At 42.0% G+C, this 22,101-nt stretch overlaps 2 protein-coding genes across 2 annotated transcripts; one reads left to right on the forward strand and one right to left on the reverse strand.

Moving 5' to 3' along the window:
* Positions 1–5,261: 5,261 nt before the first annotated feature.
* On the reverse strand, positions 5,262–8,566 carry zic1 (Zic family member 1). Its single transcript, XM_022767191.1, has 3 exons — positions 7,299–8,566; positions 6,622–6,785; positions 5,262–6,172 (listed from the first exon to the last, which is right to left on the reverse strand). The coding sequence occupies exons 1-3, from the start codon at positions 8,257–8,259 to the stop codon at positions 5,975–5,977; spliced, it is 1,323 nt and encodes a 440-aa protein (XP_022622912.1). The 5' UTR covers positions 8,260–8,566; the 3' UTR covers positions 5,262–5,974.
* A 3,725-nt stretch (positions 8,567–12,291) lies between these two features.
* On the forward strand, positions 12,292–17,192 carry LOC111237840 (zinc finger protein ZIC 4-like). Its single transcript, XM_022767110.1, has 2 exons — positions 12,292–13,447; positions 15,665–17,192. The coding sequence occupies exons 1-2, from the start codon at positions 12,292–12,294 to the stop codon at positions 16,102–16,104; spliced, it is 1,596 nt and encodes a 531-aa protein (XP_022622831.1). The 3' UTR covers positions 16,105–17,192.
* The last annotated feature ends 4,909 nt before the right edge of the window (positions 17,193–22,101 follow it).

Below are 22,101 nucleotides of genomic sequence, written 5' to 3' on the forward strand. Positions count from 1 at the left end.
TTTTGGTCTGCCATCAATTTAACACATCATATATCATATATAAGCAACAGTAAATAGGTTCATTAAGAATCAAGATTGTTTCATTTTTGTGAATACAATCAGTTTCTATGTTAATGTCACTAAAAACAATTAAATCCTTGAGTTCATATGGTTTCAGTCGCCCCCCCCGGCCACCTTATGATGCACTTTGACAAAGACATTGCGATGTGGAATGGATCAGTAAAAAATCTGTCAGCGATTATCTTTGGCTGGTCATCCTGGTTGCGAAATAAGGAGTCATTATCAGACTCATCGGATAAGCAGATGTCGACAAGCTGCTCTGTAAGCGAGAAGACCTCTCCATTGAACAGTACATTAAGGCACCATATGCAACACTTTTTTTTTTTACCACAGAAAATCAAAATGTGGGCTGATTTCAGTCAGGCTGATGAATTTATTAAAGCAGCTCTAATTTGTTCCTTCTAATAAATCAGCCTTGCATGCATGGTCCAATTGTAAACAAAAGGCAACAGCTCTGGAGCCAAAATTAGAAACAGGAGATTGGAAACTGCCATCACTGTTAATCTGATTGACAGGTCTCACAATACACAAACTAACAGCTGTATTTAAGTGAAACCTTTTTAATGCAATTTAAGGATGTTTGTGACGATATGAGGAAAAATCTGTTATTGTTTTCAATTTTGAGAAACAGAGAAAATGCTCATCTTTCATTTTCAGTATAATGTTGTACATGAATAAACGTGTAATTTAAGAAACAAAAAACGGATTGGTCCTTTAACAAACTGGCTGCACTGAAGATGCAAAAGGGTTAAAACAAAGAGGATTTTGGAACCGGAAGCTCGTCGGTTCCATTTCCTGGATTTGAGGGTGGCTCTTCCCTCATTTAGACACTGAACCCTCCCTCTCTCGCCCCCTACCCCCACCCTCCCGTGGTGCCCTTGAGCAAGGCACTTAACCACCGTATATAGGTGTGTTGGGAGACGCAGGTGTGCTTAAAAAAGAAATTAAAAAAATAAATAAATAAATCATGACGTCACTGCACGTTTACCTGACTCTTTTTTTCCCCCTGAATAAATCTCAGACACTGTGTGTGTGTGTGTGTGTGTGTGTGTGTGTGTGTGTGTGTGTGTGTGTGTGTGTGTGTGTGTGTGTTTCAGAGGTGTGTGCAGTAGTCTCACCCTGCATGTCGCACAGAGCTAATTGGAGTGGCCTCATTTAGCAACACGTCAAAGAAGGACGCGACAGCACCGCGTCAGCGCCTCCACAAATCTCCTGCATGCTCTAAAACTTAATAGCATGTCAGAGACCACAACTGATGCAACGGGGGTCACCGGGAGCCTATGTTTCACTATAACGAACCCTCACCAACCCCGGCACTGGGACCAAAGCGGAGATTAATGCCCCAATCAGAGATGTGGTTAAATAAGAAGAGCTGTGAACTATATGAGCAGCAGTCTGGATTATCACAAAGCAGCCAAACACCAAAAACAGGCTGAGCACAAACGGAGAAAAAAAAAAAAAAAAGAAAAGAAAAAAAAAAAAGATAATTTGTGTTTTGTCTTTTCATACATTTCACAATAGTTTTGACATTTCATCTCTAAAGATGGATGAACTCTATTTCGCAGATAAAACGGCGAGTTGCTCCAGTGCAGCTCTGGTCCCAGTGGACTACACATGTGGAGGCCCTGCGACCAACTCAAACGTGCCTGTTGTTTGCAAATAATAAAGATTTAAAGGCATTCAGGATAAGTCCGAATTTATGCTAAATCAAATTGCGAGAGTTTGATGTTGAAATAGACGATTTAATTTAAATATAAGTGTTAAAGCTGTGTTCTGCTGTGATAATTACACATATTTAAATTAAACAATTAAGTACATTAAATATATACTATACTTTTGCTGTCTGTCCTGTTGATCTCGAGCTTCTTTCTCAAACTCCAAAAATAAAACAATCAAAAAGTCACATTTCAAAAAGAACCAACTGGAGCTCCACTCACTCACTATGCGAGGAGATTATAAACCATCTTCTATAAAAATCAATGTCTGGATTATCCTTCTATGCAAACTTAGACGTTCACTGTGGGATGGATTGCTCCATTACCCAGAGTCTGGCAATGAAATCGTTTTATGGCTGCAAATACGACAGGGTTTCTTGGAGGCGTTTTGAAAAGTCTGCATGCCAATAAACTAAAGTGGCCTTGACTTGAATTTGACCTTTTTGTATTAGAACTCTTAAGCTCAGCAGATGGAGACTGTAGGATGCCATTTTTGCAAGGTATTTCATGACTTGCAACTTGGGGTGTATAGCCTCTGAAGTTTTTAAACTTTGGAGCAGTTAAAAATAGATATCACATGTCCCTCTCCCTCTCTCTCCCTCTCTCTCTCTCTCTCTATGTCTGTCTCCCTCTCTCTCCCTCTCCTGCATACAGGACCACTTTGCTGGAAACCTAATAGTTAAACCCAACTGCAAATGTTTAACTTATCGATTTAGTTCTCAGTGAGTGACGGCAGCTGGGCATGCAGATCAGAGTGCTGGCAAAAGCATGGGCACCTCATCCATCAAGGGGCACGGATTATAGCTTTCTTCTAATCTTGGACTATATACTCCACGTGTCAGTGGCTGCAAATTCTGAAAAAAATAAAAAATAAAAATAAAAAATAGTTCCTCCAAAAGTTGCAGTTATCTGCGCTCTTAAAAACAAAGACAGCCATGTTCAATGTGTCTCTGAAGAGGAAGCTCACCACAGAAATGGCAGTCAGGTCCAAAAAGTCATTAAGAGGAACCAGAACTTATAAAACGCAGCCACTATTGCATGAAAAAAAACAAGTCTACTGTGTTTTTACTTTTTACCATTATACTACAGCTCATATCCATTTACTCATTTACTGAACACCCATGTTGCTGGCAGCAGAAACAGAAACATCCCTGAGTTTTTAAAATGCTCAAAGCAACATGAAGAAAAAAGACTGAAGCACCATTCTGTCTGATATTTGATGCGCAGATGAGCTGCAGTGTCTACCTTGGTAACACAAACGTCAGGCTCGGTTTACTGGCCACAAGTGCTGGGTGATAAATATTCATGATGCTGGCGCCTGCGCTTTCCCGATATCTGAGTGTTTGTCATTTCCAGACTTGAGCGTAAATACATTTAAAGTGGATGTTTTTTGTTTTTTTTTCCCTCTCTCTTCCTATTTGAGCTGGAGTCAGCATCAGCTCCATACGCTGCCTGAGAGGAGACGCGCTGCAGCCTGTCGTCGACTCCTCTTTTTACGAGCATTTTATTTTCGACGCCGTGTGTAGGCTCAGTGTAAACTAATACGACAGAGGCATTAAGTGGAAATTAAACAGCATAGTCGAGCTTCATGCTTTGCATTCAGTTGTAGTGGCGCGTTAAAGGCGCACCGTCTGGCTGCTATTTTGGCTAAGAGCTTGTTGTTTCTCTCCTCAGCAAAAAAAAAAAAAAAAAAAACGTGCAGGGAAATAAAGAGGAGGATAAATTATAAATTCAAGTCTGTGGCCATAATCAGGCAAATAACCAAGAATCCAAACAAAACTCAAAAATATTGCAAGAAAGAATTTTTCCATCATTATTCTGCACTGTAAAAAGCGAATTTTACATTTAAAGGGGTTTTCAAGTTTAAACTGTGAATAAACTGGTTTTATTTCATCTCCACTATCCTCTATCGCCCTTTTGTCAATCTGGCATCAGCTTTATATTTAAATACGGTGCATGTGTGCAATTTCCCGCCAGCCTAGAAACCACATGAGCTAGTTTTAACACATCAACTTTAAACTATTTATATTTCCAGTTACATGTGAACATTTTTCTATAAAGCCTGAGAGTGACTTTGTGAAACGAGTTCACACGGCGTGGAGTGCGTCTTTTTCTATAGCAGTGCATCAGTGGAGCATCAGCACTGGAACCTAGATAGATAGTGTTAAATAGAGTCGAAAAAGTCATTTTATTACCATCCTTCATTTATCTCCAAATTTAATAGTCCGTGAAAAGAAAATATGAATACATTTCAATACATTTCAGCAAATCATCTAGGATGATGGGAGTCGTGGAGGTTTTTTTATTTTTTTTTATTTTGGCTGATAAAAACGCCAGGCACGCGCAAGCATGCATGCACGCGCACGCACGCACGCACGCACACACACACACACACACACACACACACACACACACACACACTTTCTCTGTTGCTGCTATGTGTGTATTTTTCTTTTTGTTTTGTTTTGTTTTAAGATTTAAGTTGCTTTTTGGTTCTTTTCGGTTGTGTGTTGCAGTTTTGACAGAGCTGCAGACTGACAGATCGTGGCTCCGCGCACACTGGCAGTGTTAACCATGATCACTGGCGGCTGCTGATGTGATCTCTGCCTAATGGGGCGGTCAAGCAAGCTGCAGCCAGGAACAATGAGGGGCCACACTGACTCCTCAGCTCTGCCTAAATCTACGAAATCCGGCGAACACGGAAAAGAAAATAAATTAGATTTGAAAATTAGATTCCCGAACAATTAAGTAACGCAAACTACTCGGGTTTACACTGAGGAACAACCGCCGTGATTAATCGATTTAATTTGCACATTACTGGAGGGCAAAGTGTTGGATGTTAATTTTGAATAAACAGAAGATGCAGAAGGGGGTGGGTGGGGGTGGGGGGAGGATTTACTTATTCTGACTGTCAGGAAAGTTGTGACTGCGCTTAGAACATAGTGCAACCTTTAGCTTTAAATGAGCTGTAGCCTCTGACTCACACACACACACACACACACACTCTCCCCTCTCTCCCTCTCTCTCTCACACACACACACACACTTGCAAATGCATGCACACACAGTAAACGGTTAAAATTATTTGTGCAGCTAAACTATTGAATCCAAACTGCACTAAATGTAATACTGTGGTGGTGATGGGGGGGGTGGGGGGGAGTCTGTTTTAGTCTGCAGCAAATTATGATATTTTGGAGCACCCTATGTAAAAAAGAGAACCCATTAGTTTTCACACAGCACTCATGTTGAGATCAGCCTCAAACACTAATGAAAACCAATAACCTCCAACGCATTGCATTATTGTATTTTTCAATCCTTTAATATAGTACGAAATGTATCCAAACATTTTTTTGTAAACTAAATTTTACATACGAGCGCATTTCTCCATAAATACCGATCATTTCTAACATGTTACCGGTCCTTTACATGCGGATAAATATGGAAAATTGAGCTACTTACATGTAATAATACTTCCTTTCAGACAAAGCAATTGACAGAGATTTTATATTTATCACGTACATAAACAGATTGACACGGAATTTCAGGCTTTCACTACACGATTTATCGACATGACATTAAATAACAACAATGATACTGTGCTACTCAAACTGGACCTTGGACGAAAATGTTGCACTGAATAGGCTACAAAAGCACATTAATACTAAGAGTCGGTTAGGTCGACGTGTAGACTGTAGTAATACTGAATAATTCACATTTGGTACACAACTATAACATTCTTTTCAATGAAGTCTATTCATCGCAATATTCTTAGAACCATCTCATTTTTCCATATATCTAGGGACCACATTTTTCACAAATTCCCTTAAACTGTGATAGAACTATTTACAAAATAAAATATTACATTTTTTTTCCAACTTGGTGAAATCCTTTATGTACAAAAATTCAGGCCTCTACCCGCAGATAGCATGCTTTTTTCTGAGCAGTCTCTCAGTAAAAATAAAGACTCAAAGAAATATTGAGGGGGAAAAAAGTTAAACTTGGTGGCGGTCCTCGCCTCCTTTAAGTCCATGCATTCTCTTTCACTGACATTATGACAGCCTCTCATTGATCGTTTGGGCCTCCCGTGTTTTCTCAGTCCATGTTTCACTGGCTGACTTTATAAAGTCTTTGATCCCAAGCAGTTTTTTTTTAATTCTGCAGTCTCTTTTTCTCTTTCTTTTTTTTTTTTTTCAAAAATATTTACACGTACCATTCATTGAAATTTGACGACAGCGTGCTGTGGCTGGCTGTGTGGTGTACTGCTGAGGCTGCTGGTGATATGGAGCTGCTGCTCTGGTTCTCTGTGGACGGTGATACTATGGTGGGAGGTGTGGACGACTCGTACCCTGAACTGGCCGCTGGAGATGGCTGCGATCCTGGATTGGTGGATTCGTGGACCTGCAACAATGAGAAACATGCTGTAAGGAATCACGCTGCCAACGCTGCATTGCCTTTTGGTTTGTTATGGTGCAAATAGCAGACATAAGAAATGCATCAAAACAAATTAAGACTCCTAATTTGACTGTTTTGGACATCTGCAAAATTCTAAAACAAAGCACACCCAAAACATGATTATTCTCATTAAGGTCTTAATCTGATTTATCGGTTGAAAGAAAAGAGAGAAAGAAAGTGTCAAGGCAAATTAACTTATGCTTCTCTATTTCTGAAAAAAGAAAAGAATAAAAGCTGCAACCTCTTCTATTATTACACAATATAAATAAATTCCAGTCTACACATACACACAACTACAAATTCACAGCTTAAAGATGGAATATTATAATATTGTCAAAACAAGTGAGCACTGCAGGAAATAAAAGAATAACAATATAAAAGCCATCGGGTTTTACCTTCATGTGTTTTCGGAGGGAGCTGGGGTGTGTGTATGACTTGTCGCACATTTTGCAGAGATAGGGCTTGTCCGACGTGTGGACGTGCATGTGTTTCTTGCGGTCACTGCTGTTTGCAAATCGCCTGTCGCATCCTTCAAATTCACACTTAAAAGGCTTCTCGCCTAAATAAAGAAATCAAAAAAGGAAAGAAATGTTTAAAAAAAAAAGAAAAAAAAAAGACAACGTTTAACACTGAGTAGATTTCAAAACTCCACATTACACATTCAAAGATTTTTAACGTGTAAAAAGAGACTAAGTTAATAATGAAGTCTGATAAAAAATAAGGCAGCCTTTTACCTTTAAATTTGTTTTTTTTAAATCACTGACAGACAGCAATAGTCTGCTTCCTTATAGGCTGTAAATTAATCTGACTTAACCCACTTAGACTAATGAATAAATTCAGTCAATAAGATTTAAATATGCTTTACAAATTACACTTTTCACTCAGAATAAGAAGAGTATAAAAAAAAAAAGCCTATGAAATATTTTCTGTCGACACCTGCACTGAATCACATGCCAGTGAAGAGACTCCAGCTGCCTAATAAATAATAACCCGGATCGCATGCATATTTTGGATGGGATATTGTCAGCATGGATTTGGCAGGAAAAAAACGGCCAATCTGTGCGGTTCTTACCGGTGTGTGTCCTTTTGTGAATTTTTAGATTTTCCGAGCGTGCAAATACTTTGCCACAGCCGGGGAACGGACACGGAAAGGGCTTTTCTCCGGTGTGTACTCTGATATGATTTACAAGTTTGTATTTGGCTTTGAATGGCTTTCCTTCTCTGGAGCAGTCCTCCCAGAAGCAGACGTGGTTGGTCTGCTCCGGTCCCCCCACATGCTCCACCGTCAGATGGGTGACGAGCTCGTGCATCGTGCTAAAAGTTTTGTTGCACGACTTTTTGGGATTTGTCAGCTGCTCCGGCTCGATCCACTTGCAGATGAGCTCTTGTTTGATCGGCTGCCTCATGTACCGAAAGAAGGCCCCTGCTCCGTGGTGCGCGGCCATATTCATGTTCATGGGGCCATAGCCGTGCAGCTGGGTCGAAGCATAGTGGTCGGACCGTGGGCTCGTAACGTGGCCGTACTGGTCGGCCCGTCCGTACATGTCCCCCGAGAAGCCCAGCCGCATCTGGCTGTTGACCACGTTGGAAGAGGCATGGCTCGCCGCTTGCTCGTGGAGCCCTGGGAAGAGCAGGTGGCCCGCTGCATCTGAGTGTCCATGTGGCCCTGCGAAACTTCCAGAGGCGAACAAACTGTGCTGCGCCCCGGTGGCGTCCCCGAAACCCCGATTTCTGAAGAGAAAGTCCCTGGTGGAGTTGAAAGCCGCCGTGGAGTAAGAGCCAACGTGGGTCGGGTGGTGATGGTGTCCCAGGGCGGCAGCTGCGTAGCCGGGCGCCTGGGAGGAAAACGCCGTCTGTCCGGAGCCAATATCGTGGGAGCTGTGGTTTATTTTGAAGGCGCCCATCCCATCCGCGAACGGATTTATCCCCAACGCCACTTCTCTCTCTGTGACTTCGCCTGTTGAGTGATGCCGTGAGGAGCCGAAAGTAGTGACTCCTATGGTGGGATACTGCGGTCCTGCGTCCAAGAGCATCTTCAGTCTAGACTCGCCGAGACGACTGAGAGCAGAAATCAAAAAATCACGCACAGATATTCTTCCTCCCCCTCTCTCTCTCTATCTCTTGGACCTCACTCGACTGAGCAAACTCTCAAATCCACCGATTTTCTGTTTACTTTTTTAAGACGCGAGGAATTCCCCTATACCGCTCATCCGATGCACACGCAAAATCATGTATGCATGCAATATTGTCTTTTGCGGTTTATCTTCCTGTGGCGCAACTTTCACCTCCTCAGTCAGGCGGTGAGCTCTAGACTGATAGTCGCAATCATTCCTGCAGATAAATGAATTGAAAAGACAACACAGTCCAGCCCTGATGAATGGGAGAGGAGGGGGGTAGTCATGTGGCCACGGAGCCGCGCGCTCATTGGCGGAGCACCTTTCCCCCCCAATAACATCCACTCACCAAATAACAATCCACGGTGCAGGGCCCACACTTCTATTGGCCTCTTTGCATCATCAATCCCAGATATTGTGAGATTGCTGACTGTGAATTTGGTTAAAAGGCTGAATAACAGCAAAAGAAAAGTTGACAAACACAAGACAGCAACTGGCCTCGTAGGAAGTCAAAGCACGTTTTGCAGCCATATAGTGCACCGAGTTTATAAAGCAAGCACATCTATCTATCTATCTATCTATCTATCTATCTATCTCTCTCTCTCTCTCTCTCTCTCTATCTCTCTCTCGGTATCTAGTGTCAGGTACAGGTATGGAGAACAGAGTTTAACGTCTTTTCCTGGGGAAGCCCTGAGGTTTGATATAAAGCCTGCCCACTGTCATCACTCTCTTTACACGCCTGTCATTCTCTTCGAGAGGGAATCCACGCAATGTTTGGTCGTCTGACTCTTGTGCGTGTTTTGTCGTTCTCTTCTTCCTCCCCTCCCTCGAACGCAATGTGTTTCTGCGTCCGCTGGAGCTCACACACCGGTGGAACATCTGTGCTTTAGATTTCCACATCACCATGCTCACCAGTAAGCCCACGTTCAAAAAAAAAAAAAAAGGTTACCTTGAAAATATATATAGGTCAGTATTTAACTTGGATGCACCAGTATGCCTAATGTATCCATCACGGTTTGGCTGTGCCTGTGCAACTTACTCATTTTTTGCAGGCCAGTGATGCATAGCCTGTGTGTAAAACGTTGTGGGTTGTCGAAGTTATCAAGTGGGATTTGCGGCGCTCTCTGCAGGAACCTCCGGCTGCTAGAGTTCAAAGCCACATGCACAGACGTGCCATGCGAACCATTAAAATATCTTCTTGGCTACTAGACTAGTTTCTACAAGACATTCTCCAAGTCAGTCTTGAGAGACCAAGGAAAGAGAGGAAGTTTTGTTGTTCTCAACTTAACAAGTAGACCTACATCTTGATCCGACGTTTTTTTTTTTTTAGGTAGCCCACTACTCTGATTTTACAAAATGTGGAGGGATCTTTCAACAGGTGGAGAACGGTAAGAATGACACATCATTGAAAAAGAGTCAGAACTGGAGGTCATAAAGTCAGACTTGCAACAACTGAGGCTAAATTGGAACCTGTGCGCCAAGAACAGAGTTGCTGGTATTATACACAAGTTTGAAAGCGCATTTAAAGTTTCTTTTGTGCCTCAACGCGACTGTAACAAGTTTAATTCCAGTGCGTAAAAGATGCGTCCTAATTAAGAGGCCAATAACCATTTAGAGTCATGATACTAATGTGTTGCAGTCATAACCTAATGTAGAATTTAAAATGGCTACCAGGAGCTATTTAGGATTTACTGTGAAAGAAGCGAAGCCAAAGCAACAAAAAAAAAACAGCGTTTTATGAGACCTCTCTGCAATATTCAGCTTTTTTGTTTAGGAGCTTAAAGTCCCCCTGCTTACTTGTCTCCAAGAGTGAGTACATGCACAACTTGGACCAGAAATAGCACTTCAAAGTTTTGCATTACGCTGGCGCTGTGATGCCTCTGAAGGCTACAGCTGTGAGCCTCATGAACCCCATGCGTAAAGGCCATTTAATAAACATCTTTTGGATCCGTCATGTCTCAAAATATTGACTCAATTTCTAACGTGCTGGATATGACGCTGTCAGCAAAGATTTTGACAAGTCAATCCAGAGAAATAACCGAGAAGAAAATACTTTTTAAAGCTATTTTCAAAAACAAAAAAAATATTAAACAAGTGACTGGGTGTCCTTTTATTCAGCATATTCAGTTTATTACTTTGGTGTAGTTACTAAACCTGAAAACGACACAGTCAGTTGTCATAAAACCCAAGTTCATATTATGTGCAGCTGATTTTCTTACCGATGATTTGTAAGGCGTTTAAACACTGAGGAGCGACTGGGATAATAAATGTAGGTTGTAGTCTTACAACCGCAGAAGTCAAATAATTTATTAAACACTTACCACAGTGATCAGCACTGTATGTGACCTTCTGTAAGGTCACCTCCCGCTGTTATTTATTTTATTTTTTTGTCTGCAACTACAAAGATTAAACGTTCAAACCAAACATTCAAAAAAAAAAAGATCTGAAGCGTTGGCATCACAGTTTGGTTTCAACACATAAGACAACTCATAAGATTTAAAAAAAATAAATAAAGCAATAGCTGTTAATCAGAAGAATATTTCAAGGGAAAGACTAGAAAAATATTTGAAATTACCTAGTTGTGACACACAAGCATATTAGTTAAAATTTCGGTCATGCATGTTTGTTCCAGAGACTGTGTCCACCGTGCTGAGGACGGGGCTATATTCCATGTACAGTAGCATCCAAACATCACTCAACATTTTAATGACAACACACCGATTTTTTTCAAATGGTCCCGTTTTGTCGGCTGATGGTTTAAAAAGACAATGTCCATGAAAAATAAAAAAGCATGAGTGAGAGGTGGATGATTTATAAAACGCTCCCGCGTGTCGTTGTAATCCACAACTGTTTACCTCCTCAGCATTCAAACAACAGCAATAAAAAAGAATCGCTAGGATAAAGTTTTATACTCTGTAGGATAAGATTGTAGTAACCGATACTTACAGTACACACGTTTTATTTTCAACTTATGTCTGCAACGGCACCACCTCCTGTGACCCTCATGTGCTGCCGTCCTGGGTCTAAAAGCAAAATTACCCCGGATCATAACAACAGGTCCCGTCCATTACATTTTTTTTTTTCCTCGGGACAATGGCCGCAGCTCTCCCTATTCACACTCACTACACACACGGATCCCACCGAGCAGAGCACGGAGTCGACACTGTAGTACGCGCTGAGGGGCGTAAACTGCTGGATATGTAAATATGGGTATTTATCAAAGCGCATATTAATGATATGTACTCCGGACTATTTTAAACTCCCACGTGGAGTTTTCCTTTGCTTAAGTTGACAAGTTTTTCCGCTCACGCCGATCTTTAGCGTGCGTAAAGTTGTGCGTAATTTGTGCGTAAAGTTGTCCTTCATACGTTGCAGGGCAAAATGAAGATATCACTGCATTATTTATGATCCTTACAACTTTTATAGTGACAATATACATACTCTTTCGAGGCAGTCTGTTTTGTAATCGCATAATCAAAGTGGGAAATTGCTGTTTCATAGCCGCGCAGCCTTTGTTCACTGCAACAAAAGAAAGACGACTGTATATCTGGATCAACTTTTTTAGGACTTTTATCGTACAATAACCTTTGCATAACAACTATTTTTCTCAAGCGTTGCCAGAGGCACTGCGCATGCGTGCTGGCTGCGTGCTGTCACTAAGACATTTTTCTTCACGTTGGAAACTGTCACTGGTGACGTCAATCACCGAGCTCTGACCAATTAGAGCGCAGGGTGATTGTTTAGCTCCACGGGCTGCTCGCCTACCATGAATCTCTATTCAGTATCAAAGCGTCCTGCTGCTGCCTCTCAACCGAATGGGATTCCATGTAGTCTGCAGATAGACTTAACTTTATAAAGTTTTTTTTTTTTATTTTTCATTGCGATTAAAATATATTTGTCATCATCATTATTATTTTGCCTGCTGTCAAGTTATTCTAAAATTAGGAAGTAATGAGCGTGGATGCATTGGGAAGCCCCGTGATGGACCCTACGTTTTCCAAACGGAACACGGCGCTGAGATTAGTTGACTTGGCAGGGGCTCACCACCATCACCATCATCACCACCATACCCCTCAGAGCGTGACAGGCTTCCCGGGGTTCAGCAGCCATCCACACTCAATGGCTCACTCGCACCCTGGGGAGATTACTGCGGAACCCCGCCTGGGGCCGAGTCCATTCGGGCCAGAACACATGGGGCACTCCGCGGCCCTCAAAATCAGCCCAGCCCATCATTATCCCCACCACCATCACCACCACCACAATCATCACATGGCAGGCCACAGTGAAGTGGTCTCCAGTCAAACGGGAGCTTTTGGCCCGGTTCAGGCGACATCGGTCCCCTATTCCATGTCTCACACGGCCCAGGCTTTATCCGCAGGTAGGGATTTCCTCATCCGGAGAGATCTGACAGCTCAAGCCATGCCAGTACTGACTGACCAGACTGCTGGTTCAGCCTCTCACCACGGAATGTTTGTCTCAACAACAGGTAGCTATCCCGGACACTATGGTCATCACCCTGACGCTGGGAACCATACCCTCTTCTCCGGACTCCATCACGACCAGCCTTCAAGCGGATCACCGGGTGGCCAAGCGTTGAATGGACAAATAAGGTTAGGACTACCTGGAGAAATGTATGTTAGGTCTGATCACTTGAGTCAAGTGGCAAGCTCCAGGGCTGATCCGTTCTCCGCCTCGCCTTTGCATGGCTACGGTGGTCTGAATCTGAACATGAATCTTAGCGCTCACCACCACCACGGAGCCGGGGCTTTTTTCCGCTACATGAGGCAGCCGATAAAGCAAGAGCTGATTTGCAAGTGGCTGGAGCCGGAGCACTCGCCGAAGAAACTTTGCTCCAAAACTTACAGCACCATGCACGAACTCGTAACGCATGTGACGGTGGAGCACGTTGGAGGACCAGAGCAAGCGAACCATATATGTTTTTGGGAAGAGTGTCCGAGGGAAGGCAAACCATTTAAAGCAAAGTACAAACTTGTAAATCACATTCGAGTTCACACCGGGGAGAAACCGTTTCCATGCCCGTTCCCTGGCTGTGGGAAAGTGTTTGCAAGATCCGAGAACCTTAAGATTCACAAAAGGACGCACACAGGTCAGTAGGTGTATATTCATAGAAGGAAATGTTGTAGAAATGTTGAAATTGCAGCATGTTGTATGAACTAAATTTATAAAGTCGCATGTTGAAATTCAGCTATAAGCTTTGCATAAGTATCCAGAGCGACGTAAGCGATGTTTCTTCTAATTTTCAACTTCCTTTTTTTGTTAGTTTTAATTTGATTTCCCTTTGGTTTCACGCATTTCGAATATCCTCTGATGAGCCAGGGCAATTAATCAATCTGTGCTGCTGAGACATCAGGACGCAACAGCTACTGGCCACCTGTTTGTTATGAGTTGCATCAGTGCTCGCAAGTTTCACAAAGGTTTGAGCTTTGGGGATTATGGTACAGCTCACTCAGGCGTTTGACGGTTCAACCTCTTGTTTACACCACAGCACAAAGACTGAGGCCCACGTCAGGTCTTGTCCAAGTAGCTTAGTGCATGCCAGACATGACTGGCAGGAAAAGTTGGAGAGGTGCATCTTCACATACAGTAACTGATATGATGATGTGGTGATGATGATGTTATTTTCTCTTTTTGTTTTCAGCCACTTGTTGCTGTCATTATTCGCTGCATGTCCCTCTATTTTATCATGTAGTAGCTGCAATAATCATCATCATAATAATAATAATAGTTGCATTCACTGCATTGTTGCATTTAAAGCTACCAAGAAGGGAGTAGCTTTATTTTACTTATGTGTTAGAGTATTTGTATTAACTTTATTTTCCAAGGAGGTGTTTGACTTCGTGCATGGTCAAATAAAAAAGCATGCTTTTGGAGTCATCAGCACGTTATAGCCTTTAGCCAATGCAACAAGTTGACAAGAGCAGACGGCTAAAATAATTCACCAACAGGTTGGCAGAGCTGACTGCACCTATCCTGACTGACGTGTGCACAATGCAGCTGGAGTCAGCAGCTGATTTAACTTTTTAAAAAACATATAATGGCACAATATGGCTGCTCGCCTCTGTGACCCAGTGACGTGCTGTGGAGCTGGAGAGGGGGGGAAAAGAAAGGCCTCGAAATGTCGAGTCAGACTTGTAAATTAATACAATGACTGCGTTCCCTCTTTCGGTGGCTGCATGGCACTCCCCCCTTTGCTCCATTTCTGCACCCTATGTATTATTCATATAATTTGCTCACATTACCTAAGTACAAATCTGTTAAATTATTTCTGTGTGTTGACTCCCAAGGGGCCTGGTCTTTGGTATCATGTTTAAAACCTATCCGAAAGTGTGGTTATGACTGGGGCTGCCCCTGGGGTCTGTTCCTCGACGGTTTCTTGTACTACACTAATATCCTTGATTGGCTCTCTCAACCCAACAGCTGAAGGTCAAATTGATATTCAACCCGCAAGTGTAATTAGACAGAGGCAATTACATATTCTCAAAAGCTTTAATCGGAGGAGAAAAATCAGCAGTGGATGATTTCCGTGTAATTTATTCAGATTGTCTTTTTTTTTTTGTTTTTTTTTTTTGCCTTGTCATAATCAGGTAGAAATACTCGTTATTAAGACACAAAATCAGACCCAGTCCATAACCATTTGCTGGATCCAAATAGCAGACAGGCTGCGTTAGCACACAGTAGGTGAAGCCTGGCTGTGGCAATACTTTCATTTATCATTATTTTCAGTTGGTTTTAGGCCTGCTATGTCTGTGCTCATAGCTTGTCTGTTTTGACGTATGTCTTGATGCATGCAGGCGCCAGGTATAGACCCAGGACAGTGGGGGTTCAGCCCTCCTGTTTGCACCAGACTGAGACTCATGTCAGACTTTCTTTTTTTTTTTTTTTTTTTTTTAAAGGAAGAGTGCAACCACAGTCAGGATATAAAAGTGTGTTTGCTGTAAATACACAACACACTTTTTTTTTTTTTCAAAATTACATTTTAAAATGTAACAAAAAAAAAGTCGTGAAAGTGGCTGTAAACGTAGCTGCTTTTTATTTTGGAATTTTGTGTTTTTTAGTTTTTGGTCGCAGGTACTTGTTGCTAAAGTTTATTCAAAGCACGTGTTGGTCATAAAGTCAGCTCAGCCACAGTTAGTGGTTTTAAACATTAGACATTCCTCTCAAACACTATCAAACTGCTATAACATGCTCTCAGAAAATGAATAACTACATAAGGTGATGCTGTGTGATGAACACCAAACATCCACGTGTGTAAATCTTCACTTTACTGATTCATGTTTCATTGTGTCACCGTCACTGTTAACAGGTGAGAAGCCCTTCAAATGTGAGTTTGACGGCTGCGACAGACGCTTCGCCAACAGCAGTGACCGGAAAAAGCACTCCCACGTCCACACCAGCGATAAGCCCTACAACTGCAAAGTGAGAGGCTGCGATAAGTCCTACACACACCCCAGCTCCCTGAGGAAACACATGAAGGTGCACTGTAAGTCCCCCCCGCCCAGTTCAGGCTACGAGTCGTCCACCCCGTCCCTGGTCTCCCCCTCCTCAGACTTGGGCCGGGAGCCAGGGGGCTCCTCGGTGCTGTCGGAGCCGGTGGGAGCCTCCCAGCCCGCGAATTTAAGTGAATGGTACGTGTGCCACAGTTCAGGTGCCAGCGGCGCCCAGACACCACCCAGCGAGCCCTCCACACCCGACCCCACAGACGAGCCACCTTACAGAAACCCAGAGCCGAGGGACGCGTTTTAACCCAATTGGACTCACACACGGCGACAGAAGTGACAGAAAACATTTTCAGAAGCTTAACTATTAAAAATAGTCTGGCTTTGGTGCCTCCTATTTGCCTGTGAAGGTCCACTGGTCCCCCACTTTTCTTTCTTTCTTTTTTTTTTTTTTTGGATGAGCCACCAAACAGACACCCAGAGCCAAGAGACGCGTTTTAACCACATTGGAAGGAAAGAGTGCAAACCTTAAAGACGTGCTAACTTCCAGGCACGATAAAAGAATATATTTTCAAACCTCAGCTATTCAAAATGGTTGGCTCAGTGCCTGTACGCCCTGACGGCCCACTGGTCCACTTGTGGAGAGAGTCGTGTAAATCCGTTAGACTATGTGGTACATTATTGTAGGCTAGGCATGTTGGTGTAAAATTATTTTGTAAATTCCAGTTTTGACTTCAATATGTTTTTATTTATTTTTCAATCTGATATTGAAGGATTTTTGTATTATCGAACCAAAGTGCATGTTTCAATTAGGGCATAAATGTACATTTGTAAATTTTGTAAGTTTCGATGTGTTGATGTTGATAGTTTTGGAGGGATCTGTCTTTGAGCAGCTTCTTGTTGATAACTGCAGTTATTTGTACAAAACATTTTATGTTTACATCCCCCCCCCCCCCATTTGTGCAGAAGGTCAACAATTGAACTGTTTCATACGCCTGCAGTATTTGCTATACAACCGTGAAATTCTCAATGTTTTATCAAAGTGGGCATTTTGTGATTTTTGTATCATTGTCGTCAATTTTTTTTTTTTTCATTTTTGAATATTTGAACTCGAGCGCCACTCAAAATGCGTACCGAATTGCCTTGTAATTTGTGAGTATTTTGAATAAATCTTGTATGACAAAAGTGAAAACGCTGCTGAGCCAGTGAGGTTTATGAAATTTAAGTATCTTCAGGGAAATATGTGCAACATTTATTTTTATGGCACTAAACAGGTGTTTAAAAAAAAATATTTCCATAAAAAAAAAAAAAAAACTGTTGCTTCCTTACACGCAGCTTGTTTGTAAAGTCCAGTAGCTAAAAACATGTCCAAGTCTGCTTTTCAGATGCAGAGAAAACTGCTAAAATTCTAAGAAATAAAATTTAATGAAAGGTCTTTTCTAGAACATTTAAAGTTTTATTTCCCAAAGTGTTTCTTGGTTAAAAAAAAAAAAAAAAAAAAAAAAAAAAAAAAGGAAAAAAAAAGAAAAAAAAAAGGGAGGACTTAAATTGTGCTCCACTTGTGTTAAGTCTTACTTTCTCAGCTGAGCTGTGGTTTGATGCAGACGTGGGCAGAGTTTGATGAAAGGCTACAATATTCTGATCCAGACTTCAAAGAGCATTTCGTACAAAGAGCCATTTTTTCACGACGGTGAATCCTCATGGTGAATTAAGATTTCTATAGCAATAGCCAAGTCAAACTCAAATGATATGGGGCCAAGTCCGTGGACTCAAAAGCCCGCTCTAAAGAATGTAATATTTGCTTCCCATGGGGTCGGAAACGGTAATCTATGTCCTTTATATTGCAGACTGGGGCAGTATAAAGAAGAAAAATATATTCTTTTGCTCTGGGCCTACTTTACGACAATCAAAGGAGAAGCCGCTAAAACGCAGTTGTCCCACACCATAATAGACTTGCACTGCAAGAGGAGCGAGCTGCTCAATGGGTAAATTTGAACCAGAATCATATTTTAGCCTCAATACATGAGATATAAAAAACTATAAGAGCTTGGCTGCCTGTAAAGATAAGTGCAAATTTCAACAAGAGATGTATAAATTAATTATTTCAACTTTAAAAAGACAGATTTTTTTAGTAGTGTATATAAAACGAAACTTGTGAATTAAAAACAAACAAACAAAAAAACAAAACTGCAGAGCTGTGTTGTCCTGGGAAAAGTTTTGGCTGAGGGTTAAATTTTTACACCGGTCTGGACTGAGGCAGAAGTGGGCGGAAACAAGAAACGCTACAACACCTCTGATACGTTTCTAGAGTTTGGTTAAGTGCGTGACAGTTTGCTCTGTAGAGGAGGCAAAGAATAAACACTAAACCAATCAAATAGAAGAAGAAGAAGAAGAGGATGATGACGATGATGATGCCTCTTTTGGCACCAGCTCTTGTGCATAGAGGAGAAAAAAGAAGGGAAGGAAGAAAAAAAAAAACAAGATAAACAAGATAGTTGGATCTCAATTGAAAGTGGGAGTCTTTGAAGTGGAAGTTAATATCAGAGGGATTCTTCTAGGTCGTCTGAACAACGTTGATGACACGGAAAGCCTTTTGTCACCGATTTGTTGGGCTCCTCTCTATTGGGCCGTCTAAAGCTTTTAGTTCCAGCCGTCAAAATGGACAAGACCTAACTGAGTCGCGTAAAAACATTTTCCATTCAGCGCTGAAAGTGAAGGAGAGGCAACATTTAAAAGGCTTGTTTCGTTAGAGAAAGAAAGGGAGGGAGAAAGTTAAAACAGAAGGTCCGTGAGTCAATTAGGTATGGCACACTCTGCGTTTTTTAGCCAAAGTATTTCTGAATTTGATCGTTACTGCAGGCGGAGATCAAAGACAAAATAAAATGGCCTTGAATTAATTTGGAGGCCACAAAAAAAAAAAAACTAAAATTATGCACCAGCGCTGCAGAACTGTGTGCACGTCTGCTCTGCAGTAGTTCAGTGACCTTTACGCCTAATAATTCATGACTTTGACCAAATCTAAACATCCTGTCTTCAGCCAGAAATTGAGCTGGTAGGAATAGGACTGGAAGGGTTTGGATGGATCCAAAGACTTTGCATAAAGTTGAAGCACAGCAGAGATAAAACATGACGACTGTTTGCTTTATTGTAAAAGTGAAATTCCCGGCGTGCAGACACTGGATACCACAGGCAGTTAGAACTGGAAGAGAGGAGCTTTTAACAACTGATCCCGTTGGGTTCACTCATCGGGGCTTCCCACCTTCAGCTGAGTGACAACCTCTGATCTGATATCAGCTATGGGGTCAAGAATCAAGAGCAGGTGTGTGTGCGCGTGTATGTGTATGGGGGGATGGGGGGGTGCATGTGTGTGTATGAGAGAGAGGGAGAGAGAGAGGGAGAGAGAAACTGAGAGAGATAAAGATAGAGAGATAAAGATAGAGAGAGAGAGAGAGAGAGAGGAGGAGGAGAGTGCCTCCACTTGAGCAGCAACACTGCACGGATGCCAGTCCACTCCAAGAAACAAAACAGGAAACTGATGGCGGCGTTGCAGTTGCACAGGAAATACATAACCACATTAATTACAGGATAGATGGTTAAAAAAAAAAAAAAAAAAAAAAACTAAAAGGAAAAAGAAGGGGGGAGGTTTTGAGCTGCCAAAGCGCAACAAAAAAGAAAATGAATCCATTTCATTTCTTGCAAGGCCCTCTCACCACCACCGCTGCATCCTAAGGCTCATTTGAGTGTGAAATATCATTTCTTTGTAAAATAATGGAGGCGGTAATCCTACTTCCGGAAACTGTCCGGCATTATTGAACAAAGCCCTTTTAATAGGGGGATTAGCAGTCTAGGAGTAAAAGCCTCACTCACCCCCCCCCCCCCCATCACAACCCCCCCCCCCCCCCCAACCACCACGACCACCACTCCACCCCCCCCTTTTTCCTCCACTACGTCCACCCCACACTCCAACACCAGCATCAGCACCTCCAGCACCAAACCAAGTCATTATTATCAGGAATGAAGTGGCCGAAATTGGCATGGAAGATAAAGGGAAAGGCAGAGAGACAGGTGCAATAGAGCCACCAGAAACAAGAGCGGCAGAGCAGGGCAGGGCTGTTACAATAGAGCTGACACTCTGGAGACACTGAAGAGAAAGATGTATCGATTTTTTTTTTTTTTTTTTACTATTTATTTTTGGTCAATAATAAAAATGGCTTCATAATAAACAGACATCTTTCTACCCCCCCCCCCCCATCTAAATATCAGCCTGTTGTGTTCTTCTGCGTAAAGGAGCATTCCACTTTATTTCCCAGACTTTGATCGAGTGCGCAGAAGTGAGGTCAAAAGGCAAAGTCTGCACAGCCACAAGTTAACTACACCCATAAAGCTTGTCATGAATATTGAATATTTTATTCTGATAATATCCTTGGCTGGTTTCCGAGGGGCTTTACAAGATCACACGGCTGTGATGTATAGGCTACCACGAGCTTCCGTCGTAAAGATTTATGACAACCTTTAAAGCCAAATTAACTGTATTCCGCATATAAAAAGAAAAGGTGAGCGAGCAGAGTGGAGGCAGGTTTAATGCTACACCCCGGCGGTGGCTTTTGTATATAGCAGGCAAACCACACATCAGTCACTATCCTGGGACCTGGAAAAACCAAATCTGGGAGTGTAAGACCGTATAGACCACCACCACCACCACCCTCCCTGCCACTCCTCCACTCCAGCACCCCTCCAGGCTTTAGGATTACCGTCACCCACAGATTTCAGGAAACTAAGTTATTTTACTTTCATAGATGAGCGGGCTCCCTCCAATGCGAATCAGCCCCCTAGCAGCCTATAGGCCCGAACACGGATTTTCTAACAACCTCCACATTATATGGCGGAATGTGCCACATACTTCACACCTGCACTCTGAATAGCAGCTCTCTTTCAGTGTATGATACGCCTGTTGGCCTTGGTCTCAATGCAGCTGCATGAGTGAATCAGCGACCCGCTTATTTGCTCTCTTTTGATCTGAGATCTCCTTCTCTCAGCTGAAGACTGTGTAGTTAGCGAGAGCTGTGATGACTTCTTTTATTATCACTCCATACATGCAGCGGGACTTGTTGCTGCAACTTGAGCAAAACATATAGATCTAAATATTGTTGGAGCCTATTCAGAAACGATGTGTCCACGTGCACATGAAGAGGGAGGCAAATATGGGGAATTAAAAAAGTGCATTTAAAAAAACAAAAAAAAAAAAACACACCAGCCGTAATATAAACAGTAATCTGATGGCGCACTATTTCTTCCTGTGCATTTCTGCGGAGCTCTAACAAGAGTCATATTTTTTTTTAAAAATTATTCCTCAAATAAAAAATAAAAAAACAGTAAACTAAAATAAATAAATAATTTAAAAGACTTAACATGAATGCAAATAGTAGGGGCTTAACAATGAACAGTGTCCCTCCAGATTTATGAAAGTGGGCCATGCGTCATGCAGAATAAATTATTCCAAATTTGAGGAATTGCCCTTAAGCGATTAAGTCGATCTGACGTTATTTATCATAACCTGCACTGATCATCTTCTGCTGACCTCTGTGAGCTGACAAAAGCAGCAGTCACGGTGAACAGGTGTGTGAGGATCCATGGAGGATCCAACAACAACAAAACTAAACTAAACTAAATTCTAAATTTTATTCTAATCTAAACAGAGATGTAAAGGCTCCAGAGGCCTTGTCCCCAAAGTTTCCAGCACAACCCTACACTGAACGAAAGCACATGCAGATAGCCATGTGCTGCTGAAATGAAAATAAAATAACGATTTTTTTTCCTGTTAGTGGTTCACAAACAAGGAAATGAACCGTTTTAGGACAAAAAAAACCCTCCTACTGATTTAGCCGAAGCCATAATGGCAAAAGTGCGTTTATACACTCGAAAAAAAGGCGACAGTATATCATCATATATCAAAATAACACAGAGTGTTAGGAGATGCAAATGCTGCCAGCATTATGAATCATTGGTTTATCTGCACTATTTCACACGTCAGATGGGAAATATGTTCCAAAGACACAAGCAAATGCACAGTTTGAGAAGGAACATAATGCATGTGATCAGAAGACTTTGGGTCATTTCGCCATCTCCCGCAGGAAAGACATTATGCCTCTCATATTTACATACTCTTTAATATTTGTCAAACATTCATAAATTACAAACTAATGAAATGTTCGACGGTCCTTGGAGATCAGGCTAATGAAGACATAGACTTTTGCTCTTGACACATCTTTGTTAGGTTTAATACCATTCTCTCTATCACGCTCTA

Source organism: Seriola dumerili, unplaced genomic scaffold, assembly GCF_002260705.1.
Source record: "Seriola dumerili isolate Sdu_G_001 unplaced genomic scaffold, Sdu_1.0 BDQW01001124.1, whole genome shotgun sequence".
NCBI classification, from domain to species: Eukaryota; Metazoa; Chordata; class Actinopteri; order Carangiformes; family Carangidae; genus Seriola; species Seriola dumerili.

Coding starts and splice junctions, on each gene's coding strand:
- LOC111237840 (XM_022767110.1), top strand. CDS start 12,292: ATGAGCGTGGATGCATTGGGAAGCCCCGTGATGGACCCTACGTTTTCC. Junction 13,448..15,664: donor TCACAAAAGGACGCACACAG/GTCAGTAGGTGT, acceptor CACTGTTAACAG/GTGAGAAGCCCTTCAAATGT.
- zic1 (XM_022767191.1), bottom strand. CDS start 8,259: ATGCTCTTGGACGCAGGACCGCAGTATCCCACCATAGGAGTCACTACT. Junction 6,786..7,298: donor TCACAAAAGGACACACACCG/GTAAGAACCGCA, acceptor TTCTTTATTTAG/GCGAGAAGCCTTTTAAGTGT. Junction 6,173..6,621: donor CCCTCCGAAAACACATGAAG/GTAAAACCCGAT, acceptor TCATTGTTGCAG/GTCCACGAATCCACCAATCC.